Source organism: Pristiophorus japonicus, chromosome 8 (assembly GCF_044704955.1).
Source record: "Pristiophorus japonicus isolate sPriJap1 chromosome 8, sPriJap1.hap1, whole genome shotgun sequence".
NCBI classification, from domain to species: domain Eukaryota; kingdom Metazoa; phylum Chordata; class Chondrichthyes; family Pristiophoridae; genus Pristiophorus; species Pristiophorus japonicus.
The window spans coordinates 4,952,609-4,976,134 of NC_091984.1; the positions used below are offsets into that span (position 1 = coordinate 4,952,609).

Genomic DNA, 23,526 nt, shown 5'->3' on the forward strand with positions numbered 1-23,526 from the left:
TTTAAAATTCTGACGGGTTTAGACAGGTTAGATGCAGGAAGAATGTTCCCAATGTTGGGGAAGTCCAGAACCAGAGGTCACAGTCTAAGGATAAGGGGTAAGCCATTTAGGACCGAGATGAGGAAAAACTTCTTCACCCAGAGAGTGGTGAACCTGTGGAATTTTCTACCACAGAAAGTAGTTGAGGCCAATTCACTAAATATATTCAAAAGGGAGTTAGATGAAGTCCTTACTACTCGGGGGATCAAGGGGTATGGCGAGAAAGCAGGAAGGGGGTACTGAAGTTTCATGTTCAGCCATGAACTCATTGAATGGCGGTGCAGGCTCGAAGGGCTGAATGGCCTGCTCCTGCACCTATTTTCTATGTTTCTATATTTCAACAGTTTACTCTCATTGCATTGTGTTTGTTTAGGATCGGTGTGAAGCCAAGGAACTTACCTCTGGCATTTACCCAAGCATTTCACAGTGGAGCAGGTGGAACACGCCAAATTTTAAGCAACAGAAAAGCAACATTTTCAGACACAGAACATTCAGACAGTCAAACTTCGGCTCACGACCAGGTAAGGTTGGCCCACATATGAACATATGGAAACAGGCAGGCAGGCTAAGAGCCTCTGGAGGAACAGTGGGAGGTGTTCAAAGAAGTATTTGGTGGATTACAAGACCCCTAAAGGGCAAGAGCTCCACCTGTGTAATTAAAAAACCTTGGCCAACAAGGGAAGTGAGAGATGGTGGGGGTCTGGAACTCACTGCCTGAAAGGGTGGTTGAGGCAGAAATGCTCATCGCATTTAAAAAGTACTTGGATGTACACTTGAAGTGCCGTAACCTTCAGGGCTACGGACCAAAAGCTGGAAAGTGGGATTAGGCTGGATAGCTCATTCAGACACGATGGGCCGAATGGCCTCCTCCTGTGCTGTAAACGTCTATGATTCTATTATTTTATGGTGTAAAAGGAAAATAAAAGGCTTATGCGAAAGCAAAGAACAGCGAAGCTCCCGCGGACTGGGAGAGGGCAGCAACAGGGTATAAAGAAAGTGGTAAGAGCTGCAAAAAGGGAATACGAGATCAAGCTTGCGAGAGATACCAAGGTCAACACTAAAAGGTTTTACAGATATATTAAGAGAAAGGGTAATGTGTGCCTATTAATGACCGACACAAATGATACTGTCATTGGACATCGGGAAATGGCAGGCTTACAAAATAGCTTCTTTGTATTGGTCTTCACAGTACAGGGTGAGGCTCAAATACCAGGGAAACAAAGAAATCTAAAAATAAACCAAAGGGAGGAACTAACTAGATTCAATATAAGTTTAAAAAATGGAAATGGAGAAAGTAATGAAGATTAAAGATAGATAAATCTCCAGGACCAGATGGGATCCACGCCAGGAGATTAAAGGAAGTGGGTGAGGATATTGTTGATGATTTGGTCATGATCTTCCAAAACTCTCTTGATTCAGGAATTGTCTCCTTGGGTTGTCACTCCATTATTTAAGAATGGTAGGAGAGATAAACTACAAAATTATAGGCCCATTAGTCTAACTTTTGTTGTGGGGACGTTATTAGAATCTGTTGACTGAACATTGGAACAAATATAAGCTGATCAGACAGAGCCAACATTGATTTGTAAACGGTAAGTCGTGTCTAAAAACAACAACTTATATTTATATAGCGCCTTTAATGTCATAAAACATCCCAAGTCACTTCACAGGAGAGTTATCAAAAAATGTTTTTGACACAGCCATAAAAAGAGATGTTCGGGCAGATGACCAAAAGCTTGATCATAGCTAGGGGATTTGAGTATAGGAGCAGGGAGGTCTTGCTGCAGCTGTACAGGGCCTTTGGTGAGGCCTCACCTGGAATATTGTGTTCAGTTTTGGTTTTCTAATCTGAGGAAGGACGTTCTTGCTTTTGAGGGAGTGCAGCAAAGGTTCATCAGACTGATTCCAGGGATGGCAGGACTGACATATGAGGAGAGACTGGATCGACTGGGCCTGTATTCACTGGAATTTAGAAGAATGAGAGGGGATTTCATAGAAACATTTAAAATTCTGATGGGACTGGTCAGGTTAGATGTAGGAAGAATGTTCCCGATGTTGGGGGAGTCCAGAACCAGGGGTCACAGTCTAAGGATAAGGGGTAAGCCATTTAGGACTGAGATGAGGAGAAACTTCTTCACTCAGAGATTTGTTAACCTGTGGAATTCCCTACCACAGAGAGTTGTTGATGCCAGTTTGTTAGATATATTCAAGAGGGAGTTGGATATGGCCCTTACGGCTAAAGGGATCAAGAGGTATCAGAGAAAGCAGCAAAGGGGTACTGAGGTGAATAATCAGCCATGATCGTATTGAATGCTGGTGCAGGCTTGAAGGGCTGAATGGCCTACTCCTGCACCTATTTTTCTATATTTCTATGTTGATCGAAGAGGTAGGTTTAAGCAGTGTCTTAAAGGAGGAAAGAGTAGAGAGGCGGAGAGGTTCAGGGAGGGCATTCCAAAGCTTAGGACCTCGGCAGCTGAAGGCACAGCCATCAAATGGTGGAGCATTTAAAATCGGGGATTTTTCAAAAGTCCAGAATAGACAGAATACAAAGGTCTAGGGGATTATAGGGATGGAGGAGATTACAGAGATAGGGAGGGGCGAGGCCATGGAGGGATTTGAAAACAAGGATGAGAATTTTTAAATTGAGACATTACTTAACTGGGAGCAGGTGTAGGTCAGTGAGCACAGGGGAGATGGTTGAGCAAGACAATGGTGTGAGTTGGCACACGGGCAGCAGAGTTTTGGATGACCTCAAGTTTATGGAGGGCGAACGGGAGCGCATTTGAATAGTCAAGTCTAGAGGTGATAAAGGCATGGCTGAGGGCTTCAACGGCAGATAAGTTGATGTAAGGGTGGAGACGGGTGATATTACGGAGGTGGAAATGGGCGGTCTTAGTGATAGAACAGATATGAGGTAGGAAACTCAATTCATGATCAAATATAACATGAAGGTTGCAAACAGACTTGGACAGCCTTAAAGTTGTTGGGGAGAGAGATTGAATCAGTGGAAAGGGAATAAAGTTTGTGGCGTGAACCGAAGACATCTTGGAGGAATTTTCTACTCATCCAGTGCTGGCTGTCAGACAAGCATTCTGATAGTATAGAGACAGTGGAGGGTTCGAGAGAGGTGGAGGAGCGGTAGAGCTGGGTATTGTAATGTATTATCACATGGTTTATCACATGGTTTAGTATGAACATGCTCAGTTCGCTCTGGCCTAATAAACAAGCACATAGACGAGCAACTCTTCGTGTCTCTGTCCTTCAGTTCATATGTTCCTTCATATGTATACCAACATATATACATTTGGCGACGAGAATAGGATCCCAAAACCATTTTTTGGGATCTTGGAAGGACACAGTGTTCAACCTTCGAGTGGAAAAGTTTAAGATGAATTTGTGATGTTTTACTGTTAATGCTGATGCAGAATTGTCTGTGCCTCGCCATCGCGTGTCTGTGTACACAGCAACAGCAGCGTTGATTCTCACAGGTACACGGGAAGCGTGCTGAGTCACTGTTTGACGGGACCGGAACAATCATGGCCACGCCTAGGGGATTCATCGGAAACTTCGGCACATATGACCGAGCTCGTGAACCATTCAGTTCTTGCATTGAGCGGATGGAGTTGTTTTTTTAGGGCCAATAACGTTATTGAAACTGAAGGTGCAGATGAGAATGTTCCAGCTCAAAATAAAGTAATTCGTGAACAGAAGGAAGCAGTTTTTCTAACGGAGATGGAACATTGACAAACCTATTCGCGCCAGGGAAAGCGAAGAATCCATCGTTTCAAGACACGAGGACCATTTTGGCCCAAAGCCGTTAGAAATAGCAGGGAGCTAGAAGTTTGCTACTGGAAACCAAAGATAAAGTGAAACCATCAGTGAGTAGATTGCAGCTCTGAAGAATCTGTCTTTGCATTGAATTGATCTGCTGTCATCGCCAGCATCCAGGAGCAAGGAACTACAAAAGTGCCGGAGTTTGCTGTGTCCGCATGTGCCATTGGGGATCGTTGCTCCCGCTCCCGGGTCCTAGGATCGTTTCCTCCAGTTTATACCTCACTGGGTGCGAAGAAAACTCTGATTCTCGTCGCCCGCTGCTTTCTGATCCCTGATGCCGCGGTTTTGCCGGAATTTACTGGTTTTCTTGCCGCTCGCCGCCCGATGTCAGCAGATCAGTGATCGCACGCAGCAGCTCAGTGCCGATTGTGATGAAGTTAAAACAGACTGAGAGGCAATCAGCCAGCAATGCTCAGGGGGCATGGGACTCGACAGCCCAGCACCACTCGCCAGGCTTGCCCAACAGTGTCTCCGTGGCCTCATGGAAGCGGCAATACCAGAGACTCGGGCCCGAGACCAACCTCGGATCTCTCACCATCTCCCCTAAAGGTGCTGCTCAGTCGAGCCCAGCAGGGATCAGTGCTGGGACTCCAACTATTTACAATCTATATTAACGACTTGGAAAAAGAGACTGAGTGTAACGTAGCCAAGTTTGCTGACGATACAAAGATGGGAGGAAAAGCAACGTGTGAAGAGGACACAAAAAATCTGCAAAAGGACATAGACAAGCTAAGTGATTGGGCAAAAATTTGTCAGATGGAGTATAATGTTGGAAAGTGTGAGGTCATGCACTTTGGCAGAAAAAAATAAAGAGCAAGTTATTATTTAAATGGAGAAAGATTTCAAAGTGCCGCACTACAGCGGGACCTGGGGGCACTTGTGCATGAAACACAAAAGGATAATATGCAGGTACAGCAAGTGATCAGGAAAGCCAATGGTATCCAGCCCTTATTGCAAAGGGGATGGAGTATAAAAGCAGGGAAGTCATGCTACAGTTGTACAGGGTATTGGTGAGGCCGCACCTGGAATACTGCGTGCAGTTTTGGTTTCCATATTTACGAAAGGATATACTTGCTTTGGAGGCAGTTCAGAGAAGGTTCACTAGGTTGATTCCAGGGATAAGGAGGTTGACTTATGAGGAAAGGTTGAGTAGGTTGGGTCTCTACTCATTGGAATTTAGAAGAATAAGGGGTGATCTTATTGAAACGTATAAGATTATGAGGGGGCTTGACAAGGTGGATGCGGAGAGGATGTTTCCATTGATGGGGGAGACTAGAACTAGAGGGCATGATCTTAGAATAAGGTGCCGCCCATTTAAAATAGAGATGAGGAGGAATTTCTTCTCTCAGATGGTTGTAAATCTGTGGAATTCATTGCCTCAGAGAGCTGTGGAAGCTGGGACATTGAATAAATTTAAGACAGAAATAGACAGTTTCGTGAGTGATAAGAGGTTGACATCGCCGCCCTGAGCGATACTCGGCGGGCAGTTCAAGGAACATGGTGGTGGTTACACCTCCTTCTGGAAAGGCAAACCAGAAGAAGAACGGCGCCTCCATGGAGTTGGCTTCGCTATCAAGAATGAGCTGGTGGGCCATCTCAGAGATTCCCCTTGTGGGATAAGCGGATGCCTCATGACTCTTCGGCTCACTCTAGCCCGGAACCAGTGCTCGACGGTCATCAGCGCGTACGCCCCAACACTGGATGCTACAGATGAGACCAAAGAGGAATTCTACTCCAGCCTCGAATAATCCCTGTCCCGTGTCCCTACGGACGACAAGCTGATCCTTCTTGGCGATTTCAACGCCAGTGTCGGAAAGGACAGAGAGCTCTGGGGAGGTGTGATTGGCAGAGACGGGGTCGGGAAAACCAACTCCAGTGGTACCCTCCTCCTGACGAAATGCCTAGAACATGGCCTTGTCATAACCAACACCTTGTTCCGTCAGAGAGACAAGTATAAGGCATCATGGCAGCATCCTCGCTCCAAGCACTGGCATCTGCTCGGCAACGTTATCGTTCGAGTGAGGGACCACAAGGACGTGCGCATCACCCCCACCATCACAGGAGCCGATGACTGCTGGACGGACCACCGCCTAATCTGCTCCATCATTAACATCAATATAACCCCGAAACAGCGATGGCAACAGAAACAATGCCACAGGAAAGTCAATGCAGAGACACTCAAAGACCCTGATCAGAAAGCCCTATTCAGCCAGCGCCTCACTGCCAACGTGACGACCCTCGATAACCCAGAGGTGCAGTGTGCCCACAGAGCCTGGTCTGCCCTCAAGGCCTCCATAATTAGCACCTGCAAAGAGACACTCACTTGACCAGTAAACACCAAGACTGATTTGACAAGAACGACCAAGAGATCCAAGAGCGAATCAGCCGCAAGTGCAAGACATTTCTGAATTTAAAACAGCAACCCAACGCAAGAGCAAGGAAGCAGCTCTACAAACGGCTGAAGGCTGAGGTCCAACAAAAAATCCGCGACCGAAAAAACATGGTGGGTGGAGAAAGCACAGGAGATCCAGCAACTAGCCAATAATCATGACGTGCATGGATTCTTCAGCGCAGCCAAGACCACCTATGGTCCAAGCACCCAAGGCCCTACTCCACTGCTGGCTAAGAACGGTGAAGGTACTCATCAAGGACAGCGAGGCAGTCAGTGCCTATTGGAAGGAGCATTTCAAAGAGCTCCTCAACCGAGACTCTGTCTTTGACGCGAGTGTCCTTGACTCCATCCCGCAGCATGTTACCTGCCACCATCTCAGCACAACCCCAGCCTGGCATGAGGTAGAAAAGGCCATCTGACAACTGAAGAATAACAAGGTAGCAGGAGCAGATGTAATTCCCGCCGAAGCACTAAAGCATGGCGGACAAGCACTATTGGCATGAATACATGACCTCATTTCTCTTATCTGCGAGGAGGAGAGCATGCCAGGAGATCTTAGAGACACCGTAATTATGCCCATCTTCAAAAAAGGGGACATATCCCACTGCGGTCAGAGAGGTATCTCCCTGCTGTCGGCCACTGGGAAAGTCATCGCAAGAATCCTCCTCAATTGTCTTCTCCCTGTGGCTGAAGAGCTCCTTCCAGAATCACAATGCAGATTCTGACCACTACGGGGCACAACGGACATGATCTTCACCACGCAGCCACTACAAGAGAAACGCAAGGAACAGCACCAACCCTTGTACATGGCCTTCTTTGACCTCTCAAGTCCTTTGACACTGTCAGCCATGAGGGATTATGGAGCGTCCTCCTTCATTTCGGCTGCCCTCAAAAGTTTGTCACCATCCTCTGTCTGTTCCACGATGACATGCAAGCCGTGATCCTGACCAATGGATCCACTACAGACCCATTCCATGTTCAGACCAGGGTCAAGCAAGGCTCTGTCATCGCACCAATGCTCTTTTCGATCTTTCTTGCTGTAATGCTTCATCTCACCCTCAATAAGCTCCCCGCTGGAGTGGAGCTAAATTATAGAACAAATGGGAATCTGTTCAATCTCCGCTGCCTCCAGTCCAGATACAAGGTCGTCCCATCCTCTGTCATTGAACTACAGTACGCAGATGACGCTTGCGTCTGCGCACACTCAGAGGCCGAACTCCAAGCCATTGTCAACACCTTCATCGAGGTTTACAAGAGCATGGGCCTTACGCTAAACATCTGTAAGACAAAGATCCTCTACCAACCTGCCCCCACCACACAGCATTGCCCCCCAGATTATCAAAATCCATGGCGATGCCTTGGACAACATGGACCATTTTCCATACCTCGGGAGCCGACTGTCAGCAAGAGCAGATATTGACAACGAGGACCAACACCGCCTTCAGTACGTTAGCGCAGCCTTCGGTCGCCTGAGGAACATAAGAACATAAGAATTAGGAACAGGAGTAGGCCATCTAGCCCCTCGAGCCTGCTCCGCCATTCAATAAGATCATGGCTGATCTGGCTGTGGACTCAGCTCCACTTATCCGCCCGCTCCCCGTAACCCTTAATTCCCTTATTGGTTAAAAATCTATCTATCTGTGACTTGAATACATTCAATGAGCTAACCTCAACTGCTTCCTTGGGCAGAGAATTCCACAAATTCACAACCCTCTGGGAGAAGAAATTCCTTCTCAAATCGGTTTTAAATTGGCTCCCCCATATTTTGAGGCTGTACCCCCTAGTTCTAGTCTCCCCGACCAGTGGAAACAACCTCTCCGCCTCTATCTTGTCTATCCCTTTCATTATTTTAAATGTTTCTATAAGGTCACCCCTCATCCTTCTGAACTCCAACGAGTAAAGACCCAGTCTACTCTATCTATCATCATAAGGTAACCTCCTCATCTCCGGAATCAGCCTATTGAATCGTCTCTGTACCCCCTCCAAAGCCAGTATATCCTTCCTTAAGTAAGGTGACCAAAACTGCACGCAGTACTCCAGGTGCGGCCTTACCAATACCCTATACAGTTGCAGCAGGACCTCCCTGCTTTTGTACTCCATCCCTCTCGCAATGAAGGCCAACATGCCATTCGCCTTCCTGATTACCTGCTGCACCTGCAAACTAACTTTTTGGGATTCATGCACAAGGACCCCCAGGTCCCTCTGCACCTCAGCATGTTGTAATTTCTCCCCATTCAAATAATATTCCCTTTTACTGTTTTTTTTCCCCAAGGTGGATGACCTCACACTTTCCGACATTGTATTCCATCTGCCAAACCTTAGCCCATTTGCTTAACCTATCTAAATCTCTTTGCAGCCTCTCTGTGTCCTCCACACAACCCGCTTTCCCACTAATCTTTGTGTCATCTGCAAATTTTGTTACACTACACTCTGTCCCCTCTTCCAGGTCATTTATGTATATTGTAAACAGTTGTGGTCCCAGCACCGATCCCTGTGGCACACCACTAACCACCGATTTCCAACCCGAAAAGGACCCATTTATCAGGACTCTCTGCTTTCTGTTCGCCAGCCAATTCTCTATCCATGCTAATACATTTCCACTGACCCCGCGTACCTTTATCTTCTGCAGTAACCTTTTGTGTGGCACCTTATCGAATGCCTTTTGGAAATCTAAATACACCACAACCATCGGTACACCTCTATCCACCATGCTCGTTATATCCTCAAAGAATTGCAGTAAATTAGTTAAACATGATTTCCCCTTCATGAATCCATGCTGCGTCTGCTTGATTGCACTATTCCTATCTAGATGTCCCGCTATTTCTTCCTTAATGATAGTTTCAAGCATTTTCCCCACTACAGATGTTAAACTAACCGGCCTATCGTATCTGCCTTTTGCCTGCCCCCTTTTTTAAACAGAGGCATTACATTAGCTGCTTTCCAATCCGCTGGTACCTCCCCAGAGTCCAGAGAATTTTGGTAGATTATAACGAATGCTATAACTTCCGCCATCTCTTTTAATACCCTGGGATGCATTTCATCAGGACCAGGGGACTTGTCTACCTTGAGTCCCATTAGCCTGTCCAGCACTACCCCCCTAATGATAGTGATTGTCTCAAGGTCCTCCCTTCCCACATTCCTATGACCAGCAATTTTTGGTATGGTTTTTGTGTCTTCCACTTCCACTTGTGTCTCAGCCATTTCCACATTTCCCATTATTAAATCCCCCTTCTCATCTTTTAAGGGACCAACATTTACTTTAGGAAGAGAGTGTTTGAAGACCAGGACCTCATATCCGGCAACAAGCTTATGGTCTACAGAGCAGTAGTGATACCCGTCCTCCTATATGGCTCAGAGACGTGGACTATATACAGCAGGCATATCAAAACGCCGGAGAAATACCACCAGCGCTGCCTCTGCAAGATCCTGCAAATCCATTGGGAGGACAGACGCACCAACGTTAGTGTTCTCGCTAAGGCCAAGAACCCCAGCATTGAAGCATTGACCACACTCAATCAGCTCCGTTGGGCAGGTCACATCGTTTGCATGCCCGACATGAGTCTCGCAAAGCAAGCGTTTTATGCGGAGCTTTGACACAGCAAGCGAGCCCCAGGTGGGCAGAGGAAATGATTCAAGGCCTCACTTTTAGAGTGGAAGCAAGTCATCCTCGACTCCGAGGGACTGCTATGATGATGATAATGATGACACGTTGTAACATTTTTGGATCGTGCTTTGCAAGACAAGTTTGTGTGTGGACTGGTGGATGAGTGCACACAGTCCAAGTTACTGAACACTTCGAACCTAACATTTGACACAGCATGCAAAATTGGCATCTCTATGGAGATGGCGTCCAGGAATACTATGTCCAACTCAAGTGACTAGTGCAGCTGAGGTCTACAGTCACAAAGCCACTGCCAAACCTAAAGCTGTGAGACCGGGTCAGAAGCATGTCGGTGAGAGCAATTCAGTGAATTGTTATTCAGCCCTGCCAATACAGAAATGCAAAGTGTTTCACTGCCAGAAGGAAGGCCATATTTCAACAGCTTGCAGAGCGAGATCTAAAGCAGGAAGTAAGAACCGTTCTAGTGGTAATACAAAGCAGCGACAATTAAAGGGAGGAGTTCACAATATTGATGTGAACACCTGATGTTGAAGAATTAGGCATCTACAATATCTGTAAAAGAAAGACTTGCATTTATATAGCATCTTTCATGACCATCGGACATCTGAAAGCACTTTACAGCCAATTAAGTACTTTTGGAGTGTCGTCACTGTGGGATGTGGGAAACGCGGTAGCCAATTTGCACACAGCAAGCTTCCTGCACACAGCAAGCTTCCTGCACACAGCAAGCTTCCCACACACAGCAAGCTCCCACAAACAGCAATTTCATAATGACCAGATAATCTGGTTTTATTATGTTGATTGAGGGATTAACATTGGCTTGGACACTGGGGATAACTCCCCTGCTCTTCTTTGAAATAGTGCCATGGGATCTTTTACGTTTAACGTCTCATCCGAAAGACAGCACCTGCGACAGTGCAGCGCTCCCTCAGCACTGCACTGGAATGTCAGCCTAGATTTATGTGCTCAAGTCCCTGGAGTGGAACTTGAACCCACAACCTCCTGACTCAGGCGAGTGTGCTATCACTGAGCCACAGCTGGCATTATGTCACTCGCGACATCGCAAGCAGTCGTGAGAAATTCCTTACAAAGCTTTTGAACAAGCAATACATTGCTATGTGTATCGACACGGCGGCGGACTGCTCAATCATGAGTAAATTTAATCAAGTACCACTTATAGAGAGTACCATAGAGTTAAAAACCTAATCCGGAGAAATCTTAGAGACATGTGGACAAAAGCTACAACAACAGGCCAACTCTCATGGGCAAAGACTGGTTGAAAAAGTTAAAACTTGACTGGAAAAACATCTTCAGTGTAGATGCTTCAAAGAAGTGACTCGACACAATGCTGAACAAGTACGAAAGCATGTTCACACAGTTATGAGGGCATCACTGGATATGACGCACATATATGCATCAAGTTCAACATGAAGCCCGTCTATTGTAGGGCAAGGCCGGTCCCTATGCGTTGAAAAGTCAGGTGGAGGAAGAGCTAGCGAAGCTCGGAGAGAACGGAGTGCTAGTAAAATCTGACAGAAGTGAATGGGCTACCCTGATTATGGTAGTGCCCAAAGCAGACAAAACTGTACGTTTGTGTGGCGACTACAAAGTTACTATCAACCAAGCAGTTGACGATGAGCAGTACCCGTTACCTACATTGCAATATTTGTATGCAGCACTCTCTAGGTCAAAAGTTTTCTCCAAGCTTGACCTGTCGCACACTTATGCTCAGCTGAATGTTGACAAAGAGAGTCAACAGTATCTCACCATCAACACACACAAGGGACTGTACTCATACACCAAGCTGGTGTAAAGTCCTCCCCCAAAATCTTCCAGGCTATGATGGATAAGATTTTGAAAGGAGTTCCAAATTGCTGTGCAATCAAGACAATGTGCTGATGGCAACAAGCAGCGAGGAAGAAAAGGTTGAATGGCCACAATGTCAAATTAAAAAGAAGCAAATGTGTGTTGTACAGCCCGAGGTTGTATACCTTGGCCTGAAGGTTGATGCAAAGGGCTTGCAACCAATGCTCCAAAGCCACAGAACGTGTCTGAGCTAAGATCTTCCCTTGGAATGGTCCAGTACTACACACGATTTTTACCTGAGTTGGTGACCATGTTAGCTCCATTGCACGAGCTCCTCAAGAAAGATGTCCAGTGGAAGTGGACGAAAGAGCAAAAGGAAGCTTACGACGCTTGTAGGAGAAGTCTCTCTCGCGATGCTCTGCTTGTGCACTACGACACAGAGCGTGAGCTTAAGTTAACGTGTGATGCTTCCAGTTGTGGTGTGGGATCTGTTATAAGCCATGTAATGGATGACGTCCAAGAGAAACAAATTGAGTTCGAGTCGTGAGCCCTCACACAGAGCGAAAGAAATTACGCAGAAATTGAATAGGGAGCACTCGCCATTGTGTTTGGAATCAAGAAATTCCGACAGTTCCTGATCGGCAGAAAGTTTGCCCTGATAACCGATCACAAACTGTTCCTAGCAATATTGGGGCCAAAATCTGCCATCCCTGCAATGGCCGCATAAAGACTGCAACGTTGGACAGTGCTGTTGTCATAATATGACTACACGATTGAATATCTCACTTCACAGCAGTATGTAATTGCAGATACCTCGTCCAGGTTGCCACACGAGATCTCATGTGCTGGGAGTGAAGGTGAGATTTCCACGCTAAGTTCAGTTGACAAAGACTATCCTGTGCATGCAACTGAGATTGCAGATGAGACTCAAAAGGGCCCAATACTGAAAAGAGTGTATGAAAACACCTTGAATGAAAGGACTGATCAATGTATGGACACAGAATTGAAACCATTCCATAACCGTCATGCTGAATTGTCTTAAGAGCAAGGTTGTATCAAGTGGGGAAACAGAATGATGGTACCAACTTCTTTGAGAGATAGAATTCTGGCCGAACTTCATACTGAACATCCAGAGATCGTCAGTATGAAAGCAATTGCATGAAGCTTTGTTTACTGGCCTGGATTGGACAGTGATCTTGATTCACTTGTCAGCAAATGGAGTTTTTGCCAAAATTGCAGAAACAAACCACCCAAAACTCCATTACAACCCTGGTTTGTGGCCAAGTAAACCTTTCCAGAGAGTACGTGTAGACTTCTGTGAAAAAGCAAATGATTATTTCCTGGTACTTGTAGATAGTCACTCAAAGTGGATTGAAGTGAAACACACGAGTTCAAATACTACAACTGAAGGTACCATAGATGAGTTGAGATCTATGTTTTCATGTCATGGCTTACAGAAGAGCTTGTTTCTGACAATGGCCCTCAGTTCCGTTCTGTCTACTCCAATGGAACCCACTCTCGTTGCACCATATAAGAACATAAGAACATAAGAAATAGGAGCAGGAGAAGGCCAAACGGCCCCTCGAGCCTGCTCTGCCATTTAATACGATCTTGGCTAATCCGATCATGGACTCAGGTCCACTTCCCTGTCCGCTCTCCATAACCCCTGATTCCCTTATCGTTTAAGAAACTGTCTATTTCTATCTTAAATTTATTCAATGTCCCGGCTTCCACAGCTCTCTGAGGCAGCGAATTCCACAGATCCACAACCCTCTGAGTGAAGAAATTTCTCCTCATCCCAGTTTTAAATGGGCGGCCCCTTATTCTCAGATTATGTCCTCTAGTTCTAGTCTCCACTATCAGCAGAAACATCCTCTCTGCATCCACCTTATCAAGCCCCCTCATAATCTTTTACGTTTCAATAAGATCATCTCTCATTCTTCTGAATTCCAATGAGTAGAGACCCAACCTACTCAACCTTTCCTCATGTCAATCCCCTCATCCCCAGAATCAACCGAGTGAACCTTCTCTGAACTGCCTCCAAAGCAAGTCTATCCTTTCGTAAATATGGAAACCAAAACTGCACGCAGTATTCCAGGTGTGGCCTCACCAATACCCTGTATAACTGTAGCAAGACTTCCCTGCTTTTGTACTCCATCTCCTTTGCAATAAAGGCCAAGATTCCATTGCGTTGCAGGGTTGTTCGGGACTCAGCATGCAGCAACGTGTGGCAAATTTCTTGCTGAAGTACAGAACTACTCCGCACACTACGACTAGACATACTCCAGCAAAACTCTTGATGAAGAGGAGATTGAGAAAACGACTGTGTCTTGTTGAACGAAATTTGGACTCAAAAGTTGAACAGAAACAGTTGAGTCAGAAACATTATTATGATGATGACTGGGGGGCAGTGCTGTGTGGCGAGAACAGGTTGGTGGAGGACCTTTTGTCTTACGGATGTTTAGTGTATGGCCCATGCTTTCATATGCCTCAGTAAATACATCGACTATGTCCTGGAGTTCAGCCTCTGTATGTGCGCAGACGCAGGCATCATCCGCGTTCTGTAGCTCGACAACAGAGGTTGGGGTGATCTTGGACCTGGCCTGGAGACGGCGAAGGTTGAACAGGTTCCCACTGATTCCCATTTAGTTCCACTCCAGCTGGGAGCTTGTTGACTGTGAGGTGGTGTAAGCATCGAATCCCAAGGATTTGTTGGACATTATCTGGACATTGCGTTTTAATCCCCAAGGATTTGTTGGACATATTTTTTCTCACCACAGTAAAAGCTGGAAGCTGTTTGTGGGAGGGGCCCAGGTGCTTCTCTATGTTGGACTTAGAATGATGGGCAGGGGGTCTGGGAAGACAATGGCCAAGATAAGGCAATTCATCGCAGGTGATGAGCAAATGGAGAGTCCATTGTTAAGCAATGTGAACTCGTCAAAGGAGATCAGATGAACTGATCAGAGATCGAGCCATTACCTGGATGAGATACCAGAACAATAGAAAGCCATTAAGCCCAGACCGGTCGGAAGCGAAAACCCATCACTGGACTCAAAACAGGAAGCCTCGAAAACAAGGAAAAAACTTTATTGGGCCAAAAGACACACCCACAGGAAGCCTCGAAACAACAACAAACTTTATTTGGCCTAAAAGGGCGGACAGTATGGGGGTATAAAAGAGGCCGTGTGGTCACAGCTCGCTCTCTTGCTCTCGCTGCTTCGTCTCTACAGGAACCGAACCCTCCGTGTGGGACGGAGAGAAGAAACCAGAAGAAGCAGCGAGTAAGCCAACGAATCGGTGAGCATCATCTCTGCACATCTTTTAAGATCACAGCCACCACGGTGTGAGGGGGTATCATGTGTTCTCCCAACCAAATCTTGGGGGTTTTCAGAGGAGGTTTTAGACGTGGGTACTTTGCAATAGGGGCCTGTTTAGATGGGTCAGACTGTGTGTTGTACTGCATTTGTTTGTTTTACACACCAGGTTTTACTGGATGCAGGTATGTGCTTTAACTTCAATAAAAGCATTGCCGGTACTCGGACCAAGGTATTCGCCCCTGACTCATTTATCTGTTCAGTACAGTAATCACTCCCAGCTCTAGAACTATTGTAAAGTGGGGCTGCGTCGAAAACACCGAAGGGAAACCACTTACAATGGAGCATGGCAGCGAGGAAGATTGAGAAGAGGGTTGGGGTGATGACGCAGCCCTGTTTGACCCCGGTCCGGATGTGTATTGGGTCTGCATTGGATCTGTTGGTAAGGATCACGGCCTGCATGTCGTCATGGAGCAGGCGGAGGATGTTGCCGAACTTTTGGGGGCATCTGAAGACGCTCCATAGACCCGCGCGGTTGACAGTGTCAAAGGCCTTTGTAAAGTCGAAGAAGGCCATGTATAAGGGCTGGCGCTGTTCCCTGCATTTTTCCTGCAGCTGTCGCACTGCAACATCCCTGATAAAGTCTCCCTGATAAAGTGCAACATCCACACCGACATCTGGGAGTCCCTGGCCAAAGACCGCCCTAAGTGAAGGAAGTGCATCCAGGAGGGCGCTGAGCACCCCGAGTCTCATCACCAAGAGCATGCAGAAACCAAGCGCAGGCAGCGGAAAGAGCATGCGGCAAATCTGTCCCACCCTCCCTTACCCTCAACGACTATCTGTCCCACCTGTGACAGGGACTGTGGCTCTCGTATTGGACTGTTCAACCACCTAAGGACTCATTTTAAGAGTGGAAGCAAGTCTTCCTCGATTCCGAGGGACTGCCGATGATTGATGATACGATACCAATCAGAAAGAACGCAGTTTCAAACAAAACAAGTGTGTTCGCGTTCTCAGTCCCCCTGGCAAGTCGAGTTCACAAAAGTGGGATGTAGGAACCAGAGTAGAGGTTGGTGGAACCAAGAGGTATTTGGTTGAAATTGGTAACAACATCCGAAGTGTTCATGTAGATCAAATGATCTCTGCTAAAGGTAAACCAAGACATGATCATGAACCACTTGATCATGAACACATAGAAACATAGGAAATAGGTGCAGGAGTAGGCCATTCGGCCCTTCTAGCCTGCACCACCATTCAATGAGTTCATGGCTGAACATGCAACTTCAGTACCCCATTCCTGTTTTCTCATTTTCTCAAAGGAGATCATTTGATCCCCTTAGTAGTAAGGACTACATCTAATTCTTTTTTGAATATATTTAGTGAATTGGCCTCAACATCTTTCTGTGGTAGAGAATTCCACAGGTTCACCACTCTCTGGGTGAAGAAGATCCTCCTCATCTCAGTCCTAAATGGCTTACCCCTTATCCTTAGACTGTGACCCCTGGTTCTGGACTTCCCCAACATTGGGAACATTCTTCCTGCATCTAACCTGTCTAAACCCATCAGAATTTTAAACGTTTCTATGAGGTCCCCTCTCATTCTTCTGAACTCCAGTGAATACAAGCCCAGTTGATCCAGTCTTTCTTGATAAGTCAGTCCCGCCATCCCGGGAATCAGTCTGGTGAACCTTCGCTGCACTCCCTCAATAGCAAGAATGTCCTTCCTCAGGTTAGGAGACTAAAACTGTACACAATACTCCAGGTGTGGCCTCACCAATGCCCTGTACAACTGTAGCAACACCTCCCTGCCCCTGTACTCAAATCCCCTCGCTATGAAGGCCAACATGCCATTTGCTTTCTTAACATACATTAGTTTGACTCAGTTCAAACTTCAGTAACTGAAGCACCAGGTTCAAATAAATCTGAGATAGAAACAGGATCATCTTTGAGTTCGGAACCAAAACAAAGCAGCCTGAAAATTGGCTCAACAACAAAACCTTCTTTAAATTTATCAGGAAGGCTCTGAAAACCTGTTGTTAAACTGGATTTGTAGTTCATTTAAAATAAATAAGTGAGGAGTTTTTATTATGTGGTACATGTAATGCTGGGAAAGGTGTGACCATAGTTTTGTTGTATTTGAGAGGGGAATACATACATTTTTTTAAAGAGGAAAGCAGTGTAATGTGTTATCACATGGTTTATCACTTTTTTTATTCGTTCCTGGGATATGTGTGTTACTGGCAAGGCCAGCATTTATTGCCCATCCCTAATTGCCCCTTGAGAAGGTGGTGGTGAGCTGTTTTCTTGAACCGCTGCAGTCCGTGTGGTGAAGATGCTCCCACAGTGCTGTTAGGGAGGGATTTCCAGGATTTTGACCCAGCGACGATGAAGGAACGGCCTATATATTTCCAAGTCAAGGTGGTGTGTGACTTGGAGGGCAACGTGGAGGTGGTGGTGTTCCTATGCTCCTGCTGTCCTTTTCTTTCTAGGTGGTAGAGGTCGCGGGTTTGGGAGGTACTGTCAAAGAAGCCTTGGTGAGTTGCTGCAGTGCATCTTGTAGATGGTGCACACTGCAGCCAGGGGGTGCCGGTGGTGGAGGGAGTGAATGTTGAAGGTGGTGGATGGGGTGCCAATCAAGTGGGCTGCTTTGTCCTGGATAGTATCGAGCTTCCTAAGTGTTACTGGAGCTGCACTCATCCAGGCAAGTGGGGAGTATTCCATCACACTCCTGACTTGTGCCTTGTAGATGGTGGAAAGGCTTTGAGGAGTCAGGAGGTGAGACACTCGCTGCAGAATACCCAGCCTCTGACCCGCTCTTGGTTTAGTATGGTTTGCTATGAGCATGCTCAGTTCGCTGTGGCCTAATAAACAAGCACATGGATTAGCAACTCATCGTTTCTCTGTCCTTCACTGGACCAAGACCTAGCTCTGTCAAGCCCATGTGGTGGCTGGTGTGCAACGGCCACCACACGTTAAAAAAATCCACACACAGGCATCTTCCATCCTTGAGGATGTAGTTCAGGTCCTTCATTGAAACACCTGTGAACTCATCCTTTTATGGTGTGGAAGCAAGTCATCCTCGATCCGAGGGACCGCCTATGACGATGATTGCAGGTATCATCAGCATATATGTGAAAATTCACGTTGTGTTGTCGGATGAGGTCACCAAGGGACAGCATGGAGATGAGATATAGGAGGGGGCCAAGAATTATTCCTTGATGGACACCAGATTGACAGTGCAGGATCGGGAAGCGAAGCCATTGCAGGTGATTCTATGGTGACGGCTGGAAAGCTAGGAATTAAACCACGCAAGTGCCATCCCATCCTGCTCAACGACGGTGGAGAGGAGCTGGAGCAGAATTCTGTGGTCAACCATGCCAAAGGCTACAGACAGGTCCAGAAGGACGAGAAGGGATAGATTACCTATGTCGCAGTCAATTAGGATATTATTTGTGACTCCTGATAAAAGCAGTTTCTGTACTGTGGCAGGGCGGAAGCCTGATTGGAGGATTCAAACAAGGAGTTCTGGGAAAGATGGGCATGGACTTGGGGAGGTAACAACATGTTCAAGAACTTTGGAGAGGTAAGCGAGGTTGGAGATGGGGCGATAGTTTTTAAGGACGGAGGGGTCGAGGGTTGGTTTTTTGAGGAGCGGGGTGATGACGGCAGATTTGAAGGAAAGGGGGACAGTACCTGAGGATAGAAAACCATTAACAATATCCGCCAGCATGGGAGGTAGGAAGGAATGTTGGGTGGTCAGCAAAGGATCAAGAGAGCAGGAGGTCGGTCTCATTGACAAGATGAGCTTTGAAAGGCCATGGGGGGAGATTGGAGAGAAATGAGAGAAATATGTAAATTTAAGGTTAGGAGGGGGGTGGGGGGAAGGAGAGGAAGTGAGGTCCGGTGGGCTCGGGGGAGGGAGGGAATTGAAAGCAGAGGCAGTTGAACGAACATTGTTGATCTTTTTAACAAAGAAGTCCATGAGCTCCTCACATTTATTGTTAGGGTTGAGGGAGGGGGAGGCAGGGGAGGGTGGTTTGAGGAGACTGTTAGTGATGGAGAAGAGAAGCCTGGTATTATTTTTGCTGCCCTGGATGACCTTAGAATAATGGGTGGTTTTACTGATGGAGAGCAGGACCCTGGTGGTGCTTTCTATGATCTAGCCAAATCTAGTGATGGCTGATTAGACCACTTATCGGCCAAAGACGATCCAGTCTGCGTCTCTTGGACTTAAGGGAATGGAGATGAGGGCTATACCAGGGGGAACGACTAGGGTGAGTGTATATAATGATTTTAGTCGGGACAAGCGCATGAAAGTGGTGGAGAGGATGTGATTTAGTAAATCAGTAGCTGCAGAGATGTCATGGAGATTAATAGGCCAAAAGCCAGGTAGTTGGGAATTAGAAAATGCAGTGGTAAGGGACTTGAAGGAAAATTTATTCCAGGGGCAGATACAAAAAGAAGTGGGTTTAAGAAGTGGAAGGGGAATATGTGTAGAGAGTGATATAAGGAAATGGTCGGAGATTACCTTATGATGGTTATGGAGGGGATACTGAGACCACGTGTGATGATAAGATCGAGGGGGTGGCTGTGTATATGGGTGGGGGAGTTGACGTGAAGGGAGAGATTAAGGAAGGAAAGGAGGGCAGTGAACTTAGAGGAGAGGGAGCAAGATGAGTTGAGATGGAGGTTGGAATCACCGATGATGGGAAGTCACTTGGTGCAGAGCCAGAGGGAGGAAAGCAGAGAAGATATCTCATTGAGAAATTGGTCTGATATTTGGGTGGGCAGTACAGAACAAGGATTTTAAAAGAGCAATGTATGGGGTGGAACAAGGTGAGATGCTCAAAGGAAGAGAAGGAGTAGGGAGACAGAGCAAGGTGTGATTTAGATATAAGGGCTGCACCACCACCATGGTGGTTTGGGCGTGGAATGTGGTGGAAAGTATAGCCAGGGAAGCTTCAGTAAGGGGAAAGGTGTCATCGCCCCTCAATCATATCTGTCAATGCCAAGATGTCAGTTTGATCATCCACAGTCAGATGATTATTATTTATAAGTGAACGTACATTTTGAAGGGAAATGTGAAGAGGGGCAATGACACCTAATTTACTGGCATAGTCCAGAAGGGCAGAGGAGGGAGGGACAGGGAGGAGTTTGGCGAGATTAGCTCACAGCAGGCACTTAGGGCAGCGAGAGAGTACGATAGGGCAATTTGGGTTGCTGCTAGCTAGGAGGCAGCGATGAGTGCCTTGGTGGGCCTTTTGAAGGGTGCCAAGAGAAGCACAGAGGGAAGCTGTGGAATTATTTAGGAAGGAGTCAAACCTTGAGTGGTGGTAGGAGAGTTGGATAGATGATGAGTAGTGGAGAACAGGGAATAGTGAGGGTTGAGTACATGATGTCAAGAAAGAAAAGGAGACATGAAGGCCAGGGGAGGATAATGAAGAAAGAGGAAAAAGCGAGCGATAGAAATGATGAACCTCGGGTCCGGAGCAGCAGCCAAAACAAACCGAGTTGAATTTTTTGAGGAGGTCACAAACGTGGTAGATAAAGGAATGTCAATCGATATTATTGACATGGACATCAAGAAAGGCATTCGACAAGGAGGTGGTACTCACTAAGATAATGGAACTAAAGATGGATAAATCCCCTGAACCTGATGGCTTGCATCCTAGGCTCTTAAGAGAAGTAGCGGCAGGGATTGTGAATGCATTGGTTGTAATTTACCAACATTCCCTGGATTCTGGGGAGGTCCCAGCAGATTGGAAAACTGCAAATGTAATAACCCCTATTTAAAAAAGGAGGCAAACAAAAAGCAGGAAACTATAGACCAGTTAGCCTAACATCTGTGGTTGGTAAAATGTTGGTGTTCATTATTAAAGAAGCAGCAACAGAACATTTGGAAAAGCAAAATTTGGTCAGGCAGAGTCAGCATGGATTCATGAAGAGGAAGTCATGTTTGACAAATTTGCTGGAATTCTTTGAGGATGTAACAAACAGGGTGGATAAAGAGGAACCAGTGGATGTGGTGTATTTGGACTTCCAGAAGGCATTTGACAAGGTGCCACACAAAAGATTACTGCACAAGATAAAAGTTTACCGGGTTGGGGATAATATATTAGCATGGATAGAAGATTGGCTAACAAACAGAAATCAGAGAATCGGGATAAATGGTTTAGCCTTGGTGAGGTCTCACCTGGAATATTGTGTTCAGTTTTGGTCTCCCAATCTGAGGAAGGACGTTCTTGCTATTGAGGGCGTGCAGCGAAGGTTCACCAGACTGATTCCAGGGATGGCTGGACTGACATATGAGGAGAGACTGGATCAACTGGGTCTTTATTCACTGGACTTTAGAAGGATGAGAGGGGATCTCATAGAAACGTATAAGATTCTGACGGGACTGGACAGGTTAGATGCGGGAAGAATGTTCCTGATGTTGGGGAAGTCCAGAACCAGGGGACATAGTCTTAGGATAAGGGGTAGGCCATTTAGGACTGAGATGAGGAGAAACTTCTTTACTCAGAGTTGTGGAATTCCCTGCCGCAGAGAGTTGTTGATGCCAGTTCATTGGATATATTCAAGAGAGAGTTAGATATGGCCCTTACGGCTAAAGAGATCAAGGGGTATGGAGAGAAAGCAGGAAAGGGGTACTGAGGGAATGATCAGCCATGATCATATTGAATGGCGGTGCAGGCTCGAAGGGCCGAATGGCCTACTCCTGCACCTATTTTCTATGTTTCTATGTTTCATTCTCTGGTTGGCAATTAGTAACGAGTGGGGTGCCGCAGGGATCTGTGCTGGGACCCCAACTATTTACAATCTATATTAACGACTTGGAAGAAGGGACTGAGTGTAACGTAGCCAAGTTTGCCGACCATACAAAGATGGGAGGAAAAGCAACGTGTGAGGAAGACATAAAAAAGCTGCAAAAGGACATAGGCAGACTAAGTGAGTGGGCAAAAATTTGGCAGATAGAGTATAATGTTGGAAAGTGTGAGGCCATGCACTTTGGCAGAAAAAAAATCAAAGAGCAAGTTATTATTTAGATGGAGAAAGATTTCAAAGTGCTGTAGTACAGCGGGACCTGGGGTACATGTGCATGAAACACAGAAGGATAGTATGCAGGTACAACAAGTGATCAGGAAGGCCAATGGAATCTTGGCCTTTATTGCAAAGGGGATGGAGTATAAAAGCAGGGATGCCTTGTTACAGCTGCACAGGGTATTGGTGAGGCCACACCTGGAACACTGCGTGCAGTTTTGGTTTCCATATTTACGAAAGGATATACTTGTTTAGGAGGCAGTTCAGAGAAGGTTCACTCGGTTGATTCCAGGGATGAGGAGGTTGACTTATGAGGAAAGGTTGAGTAGGTTGGGCCTCTACTCATTGTAATTTAGAAGAATGAGAGGTGATCTTATCATAGAAACATAGAAAATAGGTGCAGGAGTAGGCCATTCGGCCCTTCGAGCCTGCACCGCCATTCATTATGATCATGGCTGATCACATCGAAACGTATAAGATTATGAGGGGGCTTGACAAGGTGGATGCGGAGAGGATGTTTCCATTGATGGGGGAGACTAGAACTAGAGGGCATGATCTTAGAATAAGGTGCCGCCCATTTAAAATAGAGATGAGGAAGAATTTCTTCTCTCAGATGGTTGGAAATCTGTGGAATTCATTGCCTCAGAGAGCTGTGGAAGCTGGGACATTGAATAAATTTAAGACAGAAATAGACAGTTTCTTGAGTGAGAAGAGGTTAAGGGGTTATGGGGAGCGGCCGGGGAAGTGGAGCTGAATCCATGATCAGATCAGCCATGATCTTATTGAATGGCGGAGCAGGCTCGAGGGGCCGTATGGCCTACTCCTGTTCCTATTTCTTATGTTCTTATGTTCTTATTCCACCGTAGGCATCTAAACCCATACAGTAGTGTCTGGTTTCCAGTCGCCTTGGATTCCCTTACCATTGGGTCAATACCTTGCTCTGTCAAGCCCGTGTGGTGGCTGGTGTGCAACGGCCACCGCACGTTAAAAGAACTCGTGCACAGGCATCCTCCATCTTTCCAAATGAGATTCAGGACCTGGAACTTCAGGATCTCATGGACAACCCCAACAGTGACAGACCGGAACACCGCACAGCCATCATTGCCCAGGAGCTCAGACGCTTCAACGTTGACATCGCCGCCCTGAGCGATACTCGGCGGGCAGTTCAAGGAACATGGTGGTGGTTACACCTCCTTCTGGAAAGGCAAACCAGAAGAAGAACGGCGCCTCCATGGAGTTGGCTTCGCTATCAAGAATGAGCTGGTGGGCCATCTCAGAGACGCCCCGTGTGGGATAAGTGAATGTCTCATGACTCTTTGGCTCAGTCTAGCCTGGAATCAGTGCTCTTCGGTCATCAGCGCGTACGCCCCAACACTGGATGCCAAAGATGAGACCAAAGAGGAATTCTACTCCAGCCTCGAACAATCCCTGTCCCGTGTCCCTACGGACGACAAGCTGATCCTTCTTGGCGATTTCAACGCC

The 23,526-nt window shown here is 46.5% G+C and overlaps 1 protein-coding gene across 4 annotated transcripts in view; it reads left to right on the plus strand.

Moving 5' to 3' along the window:
* Positions 1-23,526, plus strand: part of LOC139268394 (leucine-rich repeat and IQ domain-containing protein 3-like) — a 74,593-nt gene that overhangs the window by 31,296 nt on the left and 19,771 nt on the right. For all 4 annotated transcript variants that reach the window (XM_070886487.1, XM_070886489.1, XM_070886490.1 and 1 more), the window contains one exon: positions 413-560. In XM_070886487.1, coding sequence (XP_070742588.1) covers positions 413-560 — 148 coding nt within the window. The remainder of the gene's footprint in view (positions 1-412; positions 561-23,526) is intronic.